Source organism: Oreochromis aureus, linkage group 20 (assembly GCF_013358895.1).
Source record: "Oreochromis aureus strain Israel breed Guangdong linkage group 20, ZZ_aureus, whole genome shotgun sequence".
Classification (NCBI taxonomy): Eukaryota; Metazoa; Chordata; class Actinopteri; order Cichliformes; family Cichlidae; genus Oreochromis; species Oreochromis aureus.
In genome coordinates, this window is record NC_052961.1 from 28,237,277 (window position 1) to 28,254,255 (window position 16,979).

At 42.2% G+C, this 16,979-nt stretch overlaps 1 protein-coding gene across 1 annotated transcript; it reads right to left on the reverse strand.

Moving 5' to 3' along the window:
* Positions 1 to 1,068: 1,068 nt before the first annotated feature.
* vwa1 (von Willebrand factor A domain containing 1) lies at positions 1,069 to 9,170 on the reverse strand. The gene is made up of 6 exons (XM_031736149.2): positions 8,776 to 9,170; positions 5,007 to 5,564; positions 3,747 to 4,076; positions 3,107 to 3,382; positions 2,580 to 2,855; positions 1,069 to 2,003 (listed from the first exon to the last, which is right to left on the reverse strand). The coding sequence occupies exons 1-6, from the start codon at positions 8,858 to 8,860 to the stop codon at positions 1,975 to 1,977; spliced, it is 1,554 nt and encodes a 517-aa protein (XP_031592009.1). The 5' UTR covers positions 8,861 to 9,170; the 3' UTR covers positions 1,069 to 1,974.
* Between the last annotated feature and the right edge of the window lie 7,809 nt (positions 9,171 to 16,979).

Genomic DNA, 16,979 nt, shown 5'->3' on the forward strand with positions numbered 1-16,979 from the left:
CATGTGCCATTCTATTTACCTGTCCACGTACAAATATTACATAGTTTATCAGTTTTTTAGTTTTAGAATCTCCAATGATGTGATGAAAACATAAGTAATTCAAAACAAAAGCTTGAAGGGCTGCTAATGTTACTGAAGTGTCCTTCCCCATGACACTGAACCAGTTCTTTATGATGCCATGTACCTATAGAAAATCAAACGTGTCCCAAAGCATGAAAGCAAATCTGTCACACACACCAGTTTTTCATCTAAAATTTAAATGAGCCTCAACAGAGGTATTCTCCATTTTCCTCAGTGTTGTGATAGACTAAATCAGCTGCCTCGATAAAAAAATAACAGTAAAATGGCCTGTATTTATATAGCGCTTTAATAGTCCCTAAGGACCCCGAAGCGCTTTACATATCCAGACATCCACCCATTCACACACACATTCACACACTGGTGATGGCAAGCTACATAGTAGCCACAGCCACCCTGGGGCGAACTGACAGAGGCGAGGCTGCCGGACACTGGCGCCACCGGGCCCTCTGACCACCACCAGTAGGCAACGGGTGAAGTGTCTTGCCCAAGGACACAACGACCGAGACTGTCCAAGCTGGGGCTCGAACCGGCAACCTTCCGATTACAAGGCGAGCGCCCAACTCTTGAGCCATGATCGCCCTGTAATAAAATAATAAACCAAAATAAAATAAAAAATGGATCAAGTTGTCTAAATTTATTTCAAAAGATCAATTCTAGAGCTTTGTTGTTTGTAGAAGACGCTGCAGATTAGAGTGGCTTCGAGAGCAGGCGGAGTCTGGGTGTTCAAAATCAGTCACCTGGACTGTTAACACCTCCAGCTCAAAAAGCATCAGCAGTAGTTTTTTCCTGAGGTCCACCTCACAGACTAAAGCCACTAGAGGAGACCACCAGCAGACCAGCTGCAGTTTTATTTTTAATTTAACATTTTTAATGTTTGTACTTTTTTATCGCTGTTAAAATAAATTTAATGCGATACCCATCAGACTTGGCTGTTTTTCCAGTCAGTAGTATTGTTATATGCTAAAATTTAAAATAAGCAACCAAATATGTAAACAAAATTACAAAATGACTTTATTGAAAGCTGGTATTAAATTCCAAAGGCAGTCAGCATAAAATACATGTTTTCAGGATACAGTAAAAGAGAAGCTCGTAATCCTTTCAGTAGGGGGCAGCAGAGACTAGCTGTAAAAGAAAGTCTTAAAATGTAAAGAGCATGTCTGTGAACAAGTTATAGATTCTTATATTTGCATGATTTTCAGATTAATAAATATTACTAGATGTACAAGACATCGGTAGAAGGCTACTCTCAGTTACACCGATCTGCACATCATATACAGCATCCCTCTACTTTCAGTGCATGTGGTTGGTGATTTTATAATATCTTGAAAGGTCAAAGCAATCGTAACTGAATCTGCCCAAAGCTTTAATCTTTTGAATACTGTCAACTGAAGCAGAATTCACTGTATTCATCAAAAATGTAAATCAGATGTTTTCTGTGCGTTACGTGGATTTGAGGGAGGGAGCAGATTTGAACAAATGGCCCGCATATGGTGGAAACCCATTTTTCAAAACAAGCCACATAAAACTCAACATTCCCATCACACCCTTCTCTGTAGCTGTAAAACAGGCCTACAAATTATGTTTCTTTAATGCGCGTCCTTATTGTGAAGCATCATTTAGTACAGGTGCAAACCAGATGAGAAGATAAAAACAGGAAAGCGGTTATTCCTTTGTGTCGCAGATTGCAGCAGTCAGCATGTGGCTGTTTCCCCCCCCGACTACTCTTAAGTGTCCATGGCTTCCACATGAGTGTTCGGTAAGCCAACCCACACGTCACTCCTGGAGGATTTCCACAGAGGGGAAAGGCACGGAAAAGAATTATGGATGAAAGTCAGCATTCTTCTCGCCTTCGTCCCTCCATGTTTGGTAAGGTACAGTTGCAGTCCCAGGGTGCTATGACTGGAAGCCATACACTAATGCATCTAAAGGAAAAGAAGGAAAGAAGCAGCTGAGATATTAGTATTTATACATTTTAAGCTCTGAAACTTACATACAAAGTGCACACATGGGGCATTTATTAAGGAATTAAAATAACTTGAACAAAAATGTTATGAGAAAACAATCACTGTGATTTCTGCTTCCACTCCCAATACAGAGCAACTTTCATTTGCAGAGCTTGCTGCAGTGCAAAATTACATTTAAATAAGTGATTTTAAAGACTATTAATATTTAGTGGCTGTTGCTGGTGAGGCCTGTGGGTTACACACCTAAACCAGGAAAAGGATCCAAGAGAAAGGTGTTGCATTTCAATGGTTTGATCTCAATAAACAAGACTTATGTGACCTCCGCTGTACTGGGGTACTAATTAAAATCTACTATATGCATGGTTTCATACTGTACCAAAACAGTGCATGAGTTTTTGCATTGTATAATTTTTTTTTTTTTTTGCCTCAGTGTTTTGTAGAAAAACTTCAAACTAATCCATAATATATTAACCAACTAACTTAGAAAAAATTCAATTCCTTGGTGGTTTTTTAATCTATCCGGCCCGCACTCACCTGAGTGAAACTGTGCCGTGCAACACAGTCCCTCTCCCCGTGCCGTCCGGTAAATGGGTGACACGCACACTCTAGCCGAAGGGGGCAGGTGCGTGAGCCGTGTCGAGAGGGAGTCGGGTGGCAAGTAGAGGGAGGAGCGCTGACCAGGGGCAGAGCTTTGCTGTCCCTCCCAAGTGAGCCAGTAGCCCCTCAAGCCAGATGTGCCACCGTTCCATTCAACCTCTACTGAGTCACTACCCACTGTAGTCAACTGGAGGTCTGCCAGCGCTGGAGTCGCTGGAGACAGAGACCATTCAAAAGTTAGGTTATATTTCAAAAGGAAAGAGAACTATAAAGCAGTGGAACAAAAAAACAAAACAGCAGGAGCCGTTGAAACTCAGAAAGACTGTACTGTAATTTATTGGATCCAGTTCAACTAAAAAGCTCAGACCATTCCAGAACTGAACAGAGCTGCAATTATCCGGAATTTAGGATGCAGAATGCATAAGACAGTGAAGGAGTGGGATTATGACCTAATTTGACCTCACCTTCTTGAGTGCACACTTTGACAGACATGGCTTTCTCCTTTCCTGAGGCGTGCCTGGCGGTAACAGTGACCAAGTAAGTGGTATCTGGTTGGAGGTTTCTGAGCAGAGTAGAGTTCTGACTTCGACTCAGTTGGACATAGTGCACTTTACCCGTGGGCAGGGCAGAATACTCAACAGAGTAACTCTCAACCATCCCTGGCTGGAGAGGACCCCAGCTGACCCGAACACTGGTTTGTCCAGGCTCGGAAACTGTTACCACAGCTGGGCTCAGCACCTCTGGTGTGTAAGAGAGACGAGAACAATTGCTGAGGCAGTAGAAAAAATATGAAGAGAATATGACGATTTTCACTTTGAATTTTTTCTTCTTCACCGAACCACAAAATAAAATCTTTTACACAAGCTTTTTAATTGTAGTGGATTTAGCTTTTATTTTCTTATCGTGGGCCTATAACAAAGACATTTCATTCAGAATGGCAACAAAATTGACAGTGATGCATGTAGAACAGATAAAAAGAGCAAATTCCTAAATTTGAGAGACTGCAAAAGCAAATTAGAACTTTGACTTTTTATATTTATAGCAAACCACTGAAAAGGTTTTGTGCAAGTTGCAAAGCAAGCGTATATAGAGAGAGAACTCAACCTGGTTTAGTTCTGAAGGTGACATTGAGCTCGTTAAAGGCTTGTTCGTTGGACTGTGGTCTCAGTATGGCGATATAGTTGGTGTCAGGCTTCAGGCCAGTTAATCTGGCAGTGCTGGAGTCCGCAGTCTGCGTAAGTCTCTGGAAGAGACTTCCTTCAGTGGCTCCACTGGTATCAGGCCTACTGGTCTCAACCCCACCGACTCCTTTCCGAAGTTCAGTGAAGCGGATCTCATAGTGGCCCGTCAACCCGGACAGAACGGGTCGCCACTGCAGCGTGGCGGAGCTGGTGGAGACGTCTCGAACGTGAATTCGTTCAGCTCGGATGATCTCTGTTGGAGACGGAAGGACCTCGTGTTAGCGTGTTGTTGGGGTTCAGTTATCATTTTAATTTTCAAAGAGGAGGAGAAATGATGGTGACAGGACAGAAGGAGCACTAAAAGTGCCTTGGCTTCAGTCAGCTACCCACATAGACTCTCAGACTTTGATATCTAAATGCATTCACAGCGACAGCACTGAGACAACCCGAAATAGCCAACCCAGTGAGGCCCTGCAACGAAATAACAAATTCCGCAGATGCACTGATACCTGTGATTAGATCCTTATGCACCCAGCAAGGACTGATGCATTCCACCTTGTTCTACACAAGCCCTATTTTCTATTATGCATCATGTCTTACAGCTGCTGTATAAATGCTGTAGTGTCCCTTGTGAGTGTTATGGCAGTTACCTAATCCATCCAGAGAAATGGCTCATCTTCCAGGTCTCTATATATAAACATATATGTGTGTGTGTCATGTTGGGCATAGTGTTGGATGGAGCAGAAAGAGATGGTGAATCATTAATCCATTAATAGATTGGCCTATCTCATTACAGGGACTCATACACATGCACACAGAGTGTCCCGGCTAGTTGGTCTCCTTGTCTTCAGGAGCATGTGTGGAATTGGGGAGAAGCACAGAGAGACATGTAATACATCACTGAGGCAGGATATAAGTGTTATTGTAGCTGTTTGAATGGAAGGGGGGTTTCTCAAAGCTACTGAAGCGTATGAGCAATCCAGCTTTAATTGGTCAGGATCAATCATAAATAATATTTTATCCTTTGTTTGTAGTACAGGCATCTGCAGATACACATTTTTTATTGAGCAGAATGTGTGTTGTGTTCAATCCGACAACAAATTCTAATTATCTGTCATTGTCATGTTAATTCTTTAAATCTTTTATTTGCAATACATAAAGACACTACCCATGCCGTACTCACCAATAATGGCATCCCGGAATTCCTTTGTGATGATGCTCATATCGTCAATGTCCACAAAGTGCAGGTGGTCCTCCACAGGTGGGCTCACCACCTGCCTCAACACCTGGTAGTTGCCATGGCCAGTGGACACGACCAGCACGGCCACACCATCGTCCCGTAGCTGAGCCATCGGTCCAGTCACATCCCCTGGTTTTACCCCATCAGTCAGCCACACTAGCACCCTCGGGAGCCTTTCCCGGGCGCCGCCAGCCTTTCCAGGTCGCAGGACCCACTCCTTCACCATTTTCAGCGCCTCAACTGTGTTGGTGTCCCCCCTGAGAGGCTTGATGGTTTTCAAAGCTGCCTGAAGGCCGCTTTGGGTGCTGTATTTATCAAAGCCAAACTCGAGACGTGGTTTGGTGCCCACCTGCAGAAGTCCTACCCTTACCTGGTCCTCTCCTAGCGAAAAGGGGGAGATGAGCTCGGACAGGAAGGCTAGCATTCGGGAGTGCTCGTAGGATGACACGCTCCCCGAGGAATCCACCAAGAAGAGGACGTCCCCCTCACAGCAGTTCAGCACTGTGGAGTAGCAACAAACATCAATACAGTCATTAATATGCATATCAGGCGGGCAGAATCAGTTGCTGACTTGCGTCAACAACTCTCTCTATGATTCTGTTTTTCCACAGGTCTCTTTTCGTGCTTCCCCCTACACACATTTCCATCCTGTTTTTATGAGAGAAAAAAACAGTGTCACAGTGAACAAATCTTATGGAGAAAATCGTTTGTTTTACATGAAAGCAGAAGAAAGTTAAAGCAAAAAACCCCAAAATAAGCTGTGGTTTTGGAGATAAGAAGACTGTAAAACAAACAGAGGAAGTGCAAAACTGATGCGGGCATCATGATACTGTAACTTCAAAAGTTGGATGATGGATTAAAGGCATCCAAGCACAAAGCTACGGGTGGATTATTTTTTTTTCCACTCCCTAATTTTGCATATCTTTTAACAGAAGGAACAATGCCCAAAGTAGAGGAACAGGCAGGACGGCAAAAAAGTAGCTGTGCTGGGTACTGGTGGGAGAGAGGGAGAGAGTGGAGAAAGGAGGCGGGACGAGGGAAATAAAAGGCGTTAAAAGGAGAGGAATGAAGCTGGGGGGTACTGCCAGTTTCATGTGAGAGATGAAGAGGAATGCTGGATGACCATATACAGAGTAGGAAACAGCAGCACAACAAGCAGAACTTAGCTTCAGATCTACAGATTGTGCACGGATCCAAAAGAAATCCTGCCCACTGTTAAAATCGCCACTCGACAAATCAGAAACTTTTAAATTGAAGACTTTGGACTACACATAGATGATACTGCAGAAAACACAGTTATATAGGCGTGTAATTCAGTGTCTCATTTTTAAATATGTCAAGGTCCAACGCATGACATGAGGTGTTGACTAGGCTTCAAGTGTCGAAAGCTGAGCAGCGAAGCATGTATACACACAAATCAAGCGTGTGTGCACACATGCCAGCCTGCATGCTTGCTGCCTTTTTCCCCTCTATCAACCTAAAGAATTCCTTACATTACTCTTGTTTGGAGCAAGAGTGCTGTTGCTTATAGGAGCTCCTTACCTCTGCGTTTGTGCAGGTACGCCTTTATCTTCAGACCTACTGCTGGACAGAACCATTTGATCGTTGTTTATTGCCGTGGTTGAATGCTGTCTTGGGTTATCGCATGCACTACAGATCTTAGCTAATGATGTGATGGAGAAAAATGAAGCGTGACTAAAACAGCAAGCAGATCAGGCTGAGCACCTTACAAAAACATATGGGTATGTTATAAGGGGTTTTTTTGGCTAAAAACACAGTGAAGATTTACAATAGGTTGTATGTTGGGATGAGAACGATATGAAAAAGATAAAGCTTTAAGTGGTCAGCAAGAGTAGAAAAGCACTATATAAGTTTAAATGAATAAAATTGAGTGGTATTCCTGTCTAATTTTGCACATTGTCTTTAAAGGACCTTGTGGTGTCGCTGGTTTGACTGCAGCTCGTAATGCAAAAATCCCCCCTTGGAGTTTTGCCATGAGAAGCATAAAACTCTGCCAAATAAAAACATCCAGAGCTACCCACACTGGTGAGGCCTTGTAACATGGGAACAACCAGAAGTAGCCAAAAAATATAAGGCACAAAATTGTTACCAGTGGTTGATGACTGGTCTCTGGAAGGCACTGCCTCAGTATAGTACAATACAATAAGCTACTTCATTTTCAGACAGTCAAAGGTCTAAAGCAGGGGTGCCAAACATAGAGCCCAGGGGGCCCGAATCGGACAGCAAACTGGGCAGCTTTGGAAAATGTGAAGGAGAGCGTTAATTCAGGATTTGTTAAAATGTAAGTTTTACAGCTTTTTCCTTCCGATAAAGATCTCTACCACACTAAAGTAATCTACCTACTACATAAGTTTCTGTTTTTTTTTTTGTTTTTTTTTACTATCAGCACGCAGTCAAAACTTTCAGTTTTGTAATTACAGGACAGTCTGGACAATGAACTACCAGAACTTTGTTACACATTTATTTATTAGTGCTGGCAGATTTACCTAATGTGCTGCACTACAGCAACATTTCTCTATCATCTAGAAAGACTTACTGTTGAAACTGGACTTTGTTTTCTATTAAGACATGGGGTGGGGCTGAAACACAGAGTTAAATGTCTTTACACGGGTCTGGCCCACTCAGATCAAAGTAAACATAAAATAAGTTTGACATCCCGGGTTTAGAGCATAGTATAACTTTACTTTTTGAGCCTTTATTAGACATATGGTTAATTATTAGTGATTTATAACTGGTGTTAAAGGTTACAGACAGAAGACCTTTATTTAACTAGAGAGTAAAAACAGCAAGTACATTTATATAAAGCCCAATTACCGTAGACCAAGTTGTCTCATCGTATCCCTATAAATGGAATAGCAAAGCTTCAGCATATCCCTAACTATAGGCACTCATAAATATCCACTCTCACTAAGAAACCTGCCAGTGCCATCACCACCGAGTGAAATCTCTGTCACTTTGCGGTCATGAGCTTTGCCAGAATGGCACAAAGGCACTGCTATGATAAGAGCTGAAGGATTTGTTTAGATTTGGAGTCTGCAAACCAGCAGTTACTGATCAGAATCAAAAACAGCCTATAAGGAGGAGCATGTTAGAAAAAACAAAGCATAAGATGCATCAAATCTGTCATTCTTTGCACTCTTGTGTTCTACTAAAATTAACCAATTTATCATTTAAAAACAGGAAACCTTTTCCAGCAGACCTGGAGGCTATTTGGTCTTCCCCTTATTAGAAGTCTGTTGTAAAGCCCTGAGATGTCATCAACTGACAATAACCTGAGAATTCCTGGGAGCACCTGAAGCCATCCTCAGCATGCCTGGGTGGTCGCTCAGAGTGCCACCACCCATGCCCCTAGCCCTACTGTATGAAGCCGCTGCTCCTGGCTGTAAGATTTCATCAACAGACAATTCAATACCTGGAGTCATGCCACTTTACTGAGAACACTGGTGTAATGTCAACCCCACCCTAATCCGCCCCGAGCCCAGCTGTATTCCTTTTATTATGTGGCACCAACGCTTTAAGTCACTTCATTTACAAAAATTACAGATCATTGTGGCTCACGTTGTTTAATTTGTAATCTTCTTCTCTTTTTAAAAAAAAAATAAATGTTATTCTGCTAGTCGCTATCTCCCCCCTGTTATGCAATGCAAATAATTATAATTAGACTGGTTTCCACTGAATCAGCGGCGCTTACCTCCTTCAGGTGGGCTGTTCTGTGCGGTTGAGGGCTGCAGGAGCAAACACATCAGCATCCACGCAAACAACATGTGGCCCTCCATCACAACTCTCACGAGTTAGCTCCACGGAAGCAAATATATATGTGGGACAAATGTTACGACTTCTTCAGTCAACCATACATCCAGCCTGAGGAGCGCACTCCCGGTCAGTAAATCACAGGCAGAGGCATAATTCAGCCTGCATGAGTCACATTCAGCCCGGCTTTTTTATTTAGCTTCTTATCTTTCTTCTTCTCTGACCATGATCATGCTGTCTGTAACCGGAGTCACTGGGAGTTAAACTTAAACTGGAGCGAAAACTTCCAGACTGCGTGCGTAAGATTTGGACGCTCCTGATTAACCCAAACGCGCTTCGCCCGCTCTCGGGACACGAAGCGAAACCAAAAATTCCGGGAACACTTTCAAAATAAGATGTCTTACTGCAAAGCAAAGCGGAATGGAGCAGGATTTTTACCCGAGAGGAACCAAATCTTTTTTTTTTTTCTTTTCTTTTTTTTAAAGAGGGGGTATTTAATGATTATGATATTTTGATGTTAAGCAGCCTAATTACCTAATTTTATTTTTATAACTGTCAACAGCTGTAACAATGTAAAAATAAATCATGTTCAGCACTTCATTTTATTTAAACAGACATTAAACAAAACCTAAAGACAGTTCATTCAGAAGGCTTCATTTCAGACTATGACTATTCCTCAACAGTCTGAACTCTCTTAGGCAACCTTGTAATTTCTTTAAGTAGTCTTCAGGAATACTTCTCCAGGCGTCTTGAGGGACATTCAAAGCTCTTCTTTGAATGTTGGCTGCCTTTTGTTTTGTTCTCTGTCGAGGTGATCCCACACTGCTTCAATAATGTTGAGCTCCAGGCTCTGTGGAGACCAGTCCACTGTGTGTTTCTATCCAGGTATGCCTTTACTGCTTTGGCAGAGTGTTTTCTATCGTTGTCATGCTGCATAAAGCTGCTGCAAATCAGATTCTTTCTGCATTGTATTGCATAGTGGATCCAAATCTGATGGTACCTTTCTGCATTCATAATTGCATCAGTTTTGACAAGATCGCCAACACCACTGACTGAAATGTAACTCCAAACCATGACCGAGCCTCCACCGAGTTTTACAGATGGCTCCAGATTCCTCCTGACCGCCTCAGTATGGAGTGGCAAAACTTTAACCAAAAAATTAAAATCACTCCATCGCTGGAGTAATTGGAACTCTCCAGAAAATAATTTTAAAATCTAGTCTTTTAAGGCTTCAAAAACCCAATTTTCTCACTTAGTATCATGTTATATGGGGCAATGGGGTTCTAAGTGAAGCAGAACTAAGGTTTCACATACTTCACAAACAAGAGCAGGGTTCATGTGGGAGAAAAAGATCATATCAACTTGGATTCAAGCATATGTATCAATGCTTGAATCCAGTCATGAAAACATTAGTAAGTTTGTTTAGATGTGTAGCCAGCCACTTTCATGATTCTGATGCTTTGCTAGAAAAGTCATTTATGAACTTTTTTCTGGAAACTGGAAAACAAAGTTTGCATGCGTGGTGTGGTTGCATGATTCCCAGTATTTCCCAGAACATTTAAGCTGCCTATAAACTTGTTTCCATACAGCGTGGACAAGCAATCAAATCAGCCAACAGTGCTGAAGCACGTGAGCAACTGATCCGTTTATTTTGAAGGTAGGACTCCTTGAACTTCCTCGTGGTTACTGTTACTTGACACAGCTCGCTCTTTAGCTTTTCACTCCTCCTCTCTCTCCTGTCTCTCCTGTAACTCAGAATAGTAAATAGGCTCCACTATCCAGGCGTCAACATCTTGAATCTGATCCAGGATAAGAGTTAAGTCTTCAAATTACCCCATTAACAGAGCTGGAAATAGAGAACCCACCAAAAAAGTCACTTAATAGTTTTTTGCTCACAAGTCATTAAAAGGACTCGCCAAAGGGAAGAACTGTCTAATACGGGGTTTGTAACAATTGAAAAATTCAGAAATACGAGTAGAAACAAAGGAAGTTGTACAAACATAACTTTTTTTTGGATTATATATTCCCTTGTGACATACTTGTACATTTTGTCTTCAAAGAGCAATATTTAGACTTTTGCATCCATCTTATTTACTATAACGGCAAGACTACCAAGTATTCCAGCTATCCGAAAGATTAAGGAAACCTCTGGTTTACCAAGAGTGACCACAAATACTTTCAGCATTCAAACCACTGGGAGTGAATCTGTGAAATTACACAGCACACAGTCTTGAGAGTGGAAAAAGATAAACAGCTCTTCATGCAGACTATTCTCTGTGTTCAACCACTGTGCCTTTTTAAAAAATAAAGTAAGATTTACATGTAGAAAGTAAATAAAGTGGACGCTTAAGCACGGGCATGCATGAAGTCACCTACTGGATGATTCAACATGGAAACTATTAATATTGTATGTGTGTGAGAGACACAAACAAAGAGGAAACCCAACTGTAGGAGGGAATAAATGGATGGAAGAGGATGTTAGAATTCAAGTGGGACCAAACAAAGCTCTGAATTCTTCTGTGACGCATCGTGTTCAAATACTTGTATTCTTCCAGTAAGACACTGACAGTAGGCACGCCCATCCCAATACACACACCTAGAAACTAAGCAACCCCAGTACAGTGCAGTCAGTGATTCAGAAGCATTATAAGAGGTGAAATTAACTACATTTCTTTATAATCATCTGTACTGGAAACATTGTGTAATTGTAACTGGCGATAAAAGACAAGTGCAAACATTGAATCATGCTTGTATTGTGTCATGATTTTAAGAAAGAGTCGGACATCCCTGACAAATTATGTTTGTGACCAGTTGGACATATTTATTTATTTATTTTAATGCAGCCTTGCTAAAACCGGGCCCAAAGCTCCCTGTCACATCACGATCCATTTACACTCTGCTGCTTCTGCTCAACAGACATGCAACATTAATTTCTCTGTGGTTTTTTTGTGGACCTCCCCCTCCAGGGCTGAACAAGTTCTCACAAGCACAGTTGCGGTCCCCATGGTCATTGACACTGTGCTGCATGATTTTTACAGTCTCGTCAGTGAGCTGTAAATCACTTACATTCATGCAGTATACCCCCACTCACAGTGACGCTGGTGTGTGTATGTGCATGCCAGAAGTAAATAGCCTAATATGCATGTGCACACACACACACAGCCACACATTTCTCTCCATATTTCACACTGTCAAACATTGCATCAGTTGTGCAGTGCGTGACCAACTTGTGCCGAGGACACGAACTGTGTTAGTGTTTGATATTGCACTGAAATCCACAGAAATGGCCAGCTGTTTCCACCCAGCACAGCATCATGTCAACACACTTTCCCTCCCTGGCTTGATTACTTTGTCAGTTTATGCAACCATGACACAGATTTGTTTATGCTCATTTGTGCGTACCTTCATATTCTTGCAGGGGTAATGACTACAAATCTTTTAAGAGGGACAACAACAGCGGAATAAACTTGAACTTTTAGCTGAGGAAAAATAGCTGCAGAGGGAATGGGTGGGACGGGAGGAGAGGCGAATACAGTAAGATGTCATCGAGGCAATGGAAGAGTTTACAACATTTTGTTCATCACAACACTCAGAGTGGGATAACAGGAAGCCTGAAAACAACTTTTAAGCAGCTCCAGCTACTGCTCCTTTAATAGTCTCTTGTAAATTTGGCCTACAATGGTTGTGGCTACCCCTTAAAAATTTGTCAGCAGAGGATTTGGCTGCTTATAGGAATGCCACTTTTTGATGGTTAAGTAGAATTCCACAGAGCTATATTTGCCAGTGTTTTTCTCTGCCTTCTTGTCAGTCTATGGCATTTAAGGTTTGGTTCGCAGCAAACTATAGCTCTCGTGCAGATTTCTGGAAGACGAGCAGGAATGTTCCCCTCTTCTCAGTGAAAAAAAGACTGCAAGAAAAGCCCCCGTGAAACACTGATTTTGGAGAGGAATATGTGTGCTGTAGGTACAGTGATGGATAAGAGGGACAAAAAAAACCAGATTCCAAAAGCAGAAAAATCTCGCCATCTTGGGACTTTTCAGGCAAATGGAAACTGATTTTGTTCCATACAGCCCAGAAGCCTCTTTGCCTCAGGCGCAGTGGATTTTGAGAAGATAAATAAATAATAAAGCCATTAAACTAAAAATATAGACAGGAAAGTCTAAGGGATTTCCCATCAGTGGGATGTGGAGATGAGTACCCACTGCCTTCCTGAGCAACACAACCCCATCCCGTTCTGCGTCACAACTTCTTTCCTGCCCCCACCAACCATTATCCTGTATATGTCCATAGTGGCTTGTATTTTTAGCTAAGCAAAGGCCTATCCTAAAGTCTCAACTTTTACATCATTCCCCCCCCCAAAAAAGTGCCAGTCAGTGTAAAAGTGAGCCAATACTGGTTTTATAGGATCCCTCTTCTAGAAAACCTTTGCTCTTTGCAAAGTGTTTCAAGAAGCTAAGATTTAACTGTATCCAGGGAAATGCTCAATCATCTCTTTTCCCCAAACAAATACGACAAGTTACATTAAACACAAGCGACTGTCCAATTCTGGGCGTGATTTCAGCAGAATAAATCAGACTGTGTATTTAAGTTTGGACAGAAGCACCCGTGCCTGCTTACTATCTTTGAGCAAAACTGGATGCAGCCAGAGCCATCTCACTAGCTAGAACATCTGTTTTGCAGTAATCAACAGCCAGCGAGTCTCCACGCTAGTGAGGCCAACTCCCACTGCATGTTTCCACACTAAAATGTCACATACGGCCTTCGGTTGTGCCAAGTTGGGTCACTGGAGTTTTGCCCTTATAGCTGCCTCAGCTCCTTTAGAGGTCGGCTCAGACAATGGTCTTACTGTGCTGAGGATTGCCAGACGGAGTTTATTTACAGATGGAAGATAAATCCACTCATCGTTTTGGCCCAGTGTTAATACAAAGTCATCACAGCAAGTTGGTTAAACTCTGTTAAGAGAGCTGGCTGACAGTATAGAGTCAAATTTTCAATTGCATCTACCGGCTGAGGTAAAAAACAAAAAAACAAAAAAAACTATTATTTATGAAGAAGCTGACTGAAAGAACATTTAAAGGGTAAATTTAACAGCACAGCAGCATGTAAGAAGCCCTTAATGAGCCTGAGGTCCTTTGGAAGGGGTCTACGTGATAGCGTCCAAGAACCCTAACCCTCAATAGAGGAACCGAGACCACAAGAGTTCTGCTTTGTTGTTATAGTTCAGCCAAATTAAAAAAAAAGGCATTCCATTCACAGCTCTCTCATTCTGCATAAAATAAAGGTCTTCATCCAACAGAACAGAGTGCTCAAAGAACCTTTAATGCTCACCAAAAACCGAGAAATACTAAAGTCCCACTTATTCAGAAACCACATGAGAAAGGTCATTGGCGGTGACTCATCGATGTCAGAGTTCTCCGAGCGCTGGCTGCACTCGTGTGGCCTGTGGGAAGGAGGATGGTAGGCTACAGTTGGCTGAATGTAACAGCATTTTCTCACATTCACAGGCAAACACAGCCCAGTACTGTGCTGAACTGTGTGTTTGGGCCTGTATTCACGGAATAAGTAAATCCTGTGGTTTCTTTCCTGCCTCGTCTTCTCGTATCTTTCTTCCATTCTTCCTTTTTCATTCTTCCTCAGAATATCCCTCTCCCCAACTGCTTTTAATATTGCATGCCTATCATTGTCCTTTCTCTTTTTCACAACCCTTCTTTCAGTTTGCTCTTTTGGCCACGGCAGACAGCAGCTGGATTCTCCATTCTCTCCTCCCTTTTCAGTTCCTCACCCTTTTATTGCTCCTCATCCCGCGCACTTTCTCCTCAACAGACTCGCATGCCTTCTACCATTAGTAACACTTTTGTATACTATACAAACGCACAAGTACACTGACAGAGATCTACACATATGCACGTACACGCACAAGATGTGGCTGAAGTCACTTTTGTGGTATGTCTGAAGGTTTAAAAGAAGAAGGGATGTGTTGTAATTACAAGTGCGTCCAGAGCGGAATCTGTTAGGGCAGGTTGAGTTGGGGGAGGACCTGGCAACCTATCAAAGGTATCAGTGAGGCAAACCAACCCCCTCCCTTACATCTCTGTTCTCTAAAGGAGTGCTCACATGAAAAGATGATGCACACAAAGGTTTATGTAATGTTCTGGAGGACATTTTGTGCTGCAGGCGCTTTAAATCAAGAGCGACTGCGAGGTTGACATTTTGAAGTGCAAACGCCTCACCAGGTCGGACAAACAATCTGCAGCCCTTTAATGACAGAAACAGGGCAACAGTGCCATCCAGCCCATCCCGCCTGTCCCTGCAATCACCTGTCATCCACATCCGCTGCCTCCTATGTTAAGCTTGAGCCTTTCACTACTTGGCACATACAACACATGCTCAGTTTATTTCTCTCTCTGTTATCAAACTCTTACTTCCTGCTCTTTCTTCTCAAAGTACATACACACCCAACAAAATGCCCCACAGGTCATAATCTCCACACCGTCTTGGTTTCATTCAACTCCCCTCGCGTGGAGCGTTGAGGTGACAGAAAGAAGAAGCCTGACACTGTCTGTTAGCGAAAACGCTGCGAAGGGGGGAGACAGGAGGGGTGTTTTGTTTGAACTTGTCTGGCTTGAGTTTTGCCTGTCTGCCTGTGTGTTTTCCAATGAGTAATCCATTGTAAGACTGAACACACATATGTACACGCACAGCTCTAGTACAAGACGGAAGAGGGGTTTTAGTTCAGGTGTGATCGATTGGCGAGATATGAAGGCTGGGTCAAAGACTTTGTCTTCTTCGTGTGCAAAAAATACCTAAAGTTCTGAGGTTGGAAAAAAAGTGTCAATATTGGCTGCTAGACCATAATGTAAACATTAAAACTGACAGACAAGTGTTTTGACTGGTCCTCTCTTAAGTCCAGACCACAATACATCAACAGCTACAGGATGGACTGGCATTAAATATTCACTGTACCCAGAAGATGATTCCTCTGTGATCCCCTAATGTTTCTTGCATTTACTGCTAACTGATGATTGTTGCTTTTGAGTAAAAATACTAGCATTGGTATAAATTTCCTGGGGAGATTGAATGGTGGCAACCTTGAGTTTCTAAGTAAGGTCAAAATAATATATTTTCCACAACAGTCTGTGATGAATTACCTGAAAGACAAACCCCCATTAGCCCCAGGCACACTTTTTTTGCTTACCACACATTTGCAAATGTTAGCAGCCTAACACACAATACCACAGGTAAGACTATGTGGTTTCTAAGAATCTAAATAACTTAAAAGAAAAGTTGATATGTGAAATAAACATATATAACGCATAACGCAGGGATTTGAAAATACTCCTTTCCTTACAGCACTTCTGTGGAGACACAGGCAGACTGAAGATTTTTGAACTCCTGTGTAAAAGCACACTGTGTGGAATATGAATGCAGTTGCAAAACATTAATATTTGCACATTAAGGGACTTGCCCTTGCAAGCATGACTGAGACCACAAATTTGATAGATCAGAGTTAAGCCTGCCCAGCGGTAAAACAGTTCATTTTAATCCCAGCAACACTATAAAAACTAGCATTGGTGCACTGGTAACAGCAGAAATGTATGCAGTGTTTGCCAGGGACACTGAGGGCAGGTGTGCAAATACATAGCCTGAATTTTATGCAAGACGCTGCAGCGGTTCACCTCGTATTATCTTTTCTATCACTGCTTTTCAACACTCAAGGTTTTTCAAACTCGTATCCTGGGCTTTTATTTTTCCCTGATTACAAGTCCAGACAAGCAGAAAAGGTGTGAGGTTGATAAGTCACGGGGGTCCTATTTAACAACTCTTTACATTGCTTCTAATCTGTATATTGTCTGTGATTAGCTGTGCTGTACTTGCTGTGTTTAATGTATGAATCATTATTCAAACTATTCAAGAAAGAAATTAAATAAAGAGACATGCCACTGTATATATCATCACATCATACATAGGCTTATTTATGATACTCTTGGGGCTGTATAAACAGGATGGCTCTGAGGGTCAGACAAATACGGCTCACATAGGTTTGGAGATTCCTCTGTGACAAGGCCCGGATATTATTATGACAAAGTACCACCACTGTACTGGCTGTTCTTCCACACAAAGACCTGGTGGGAGTGAAATCCACCT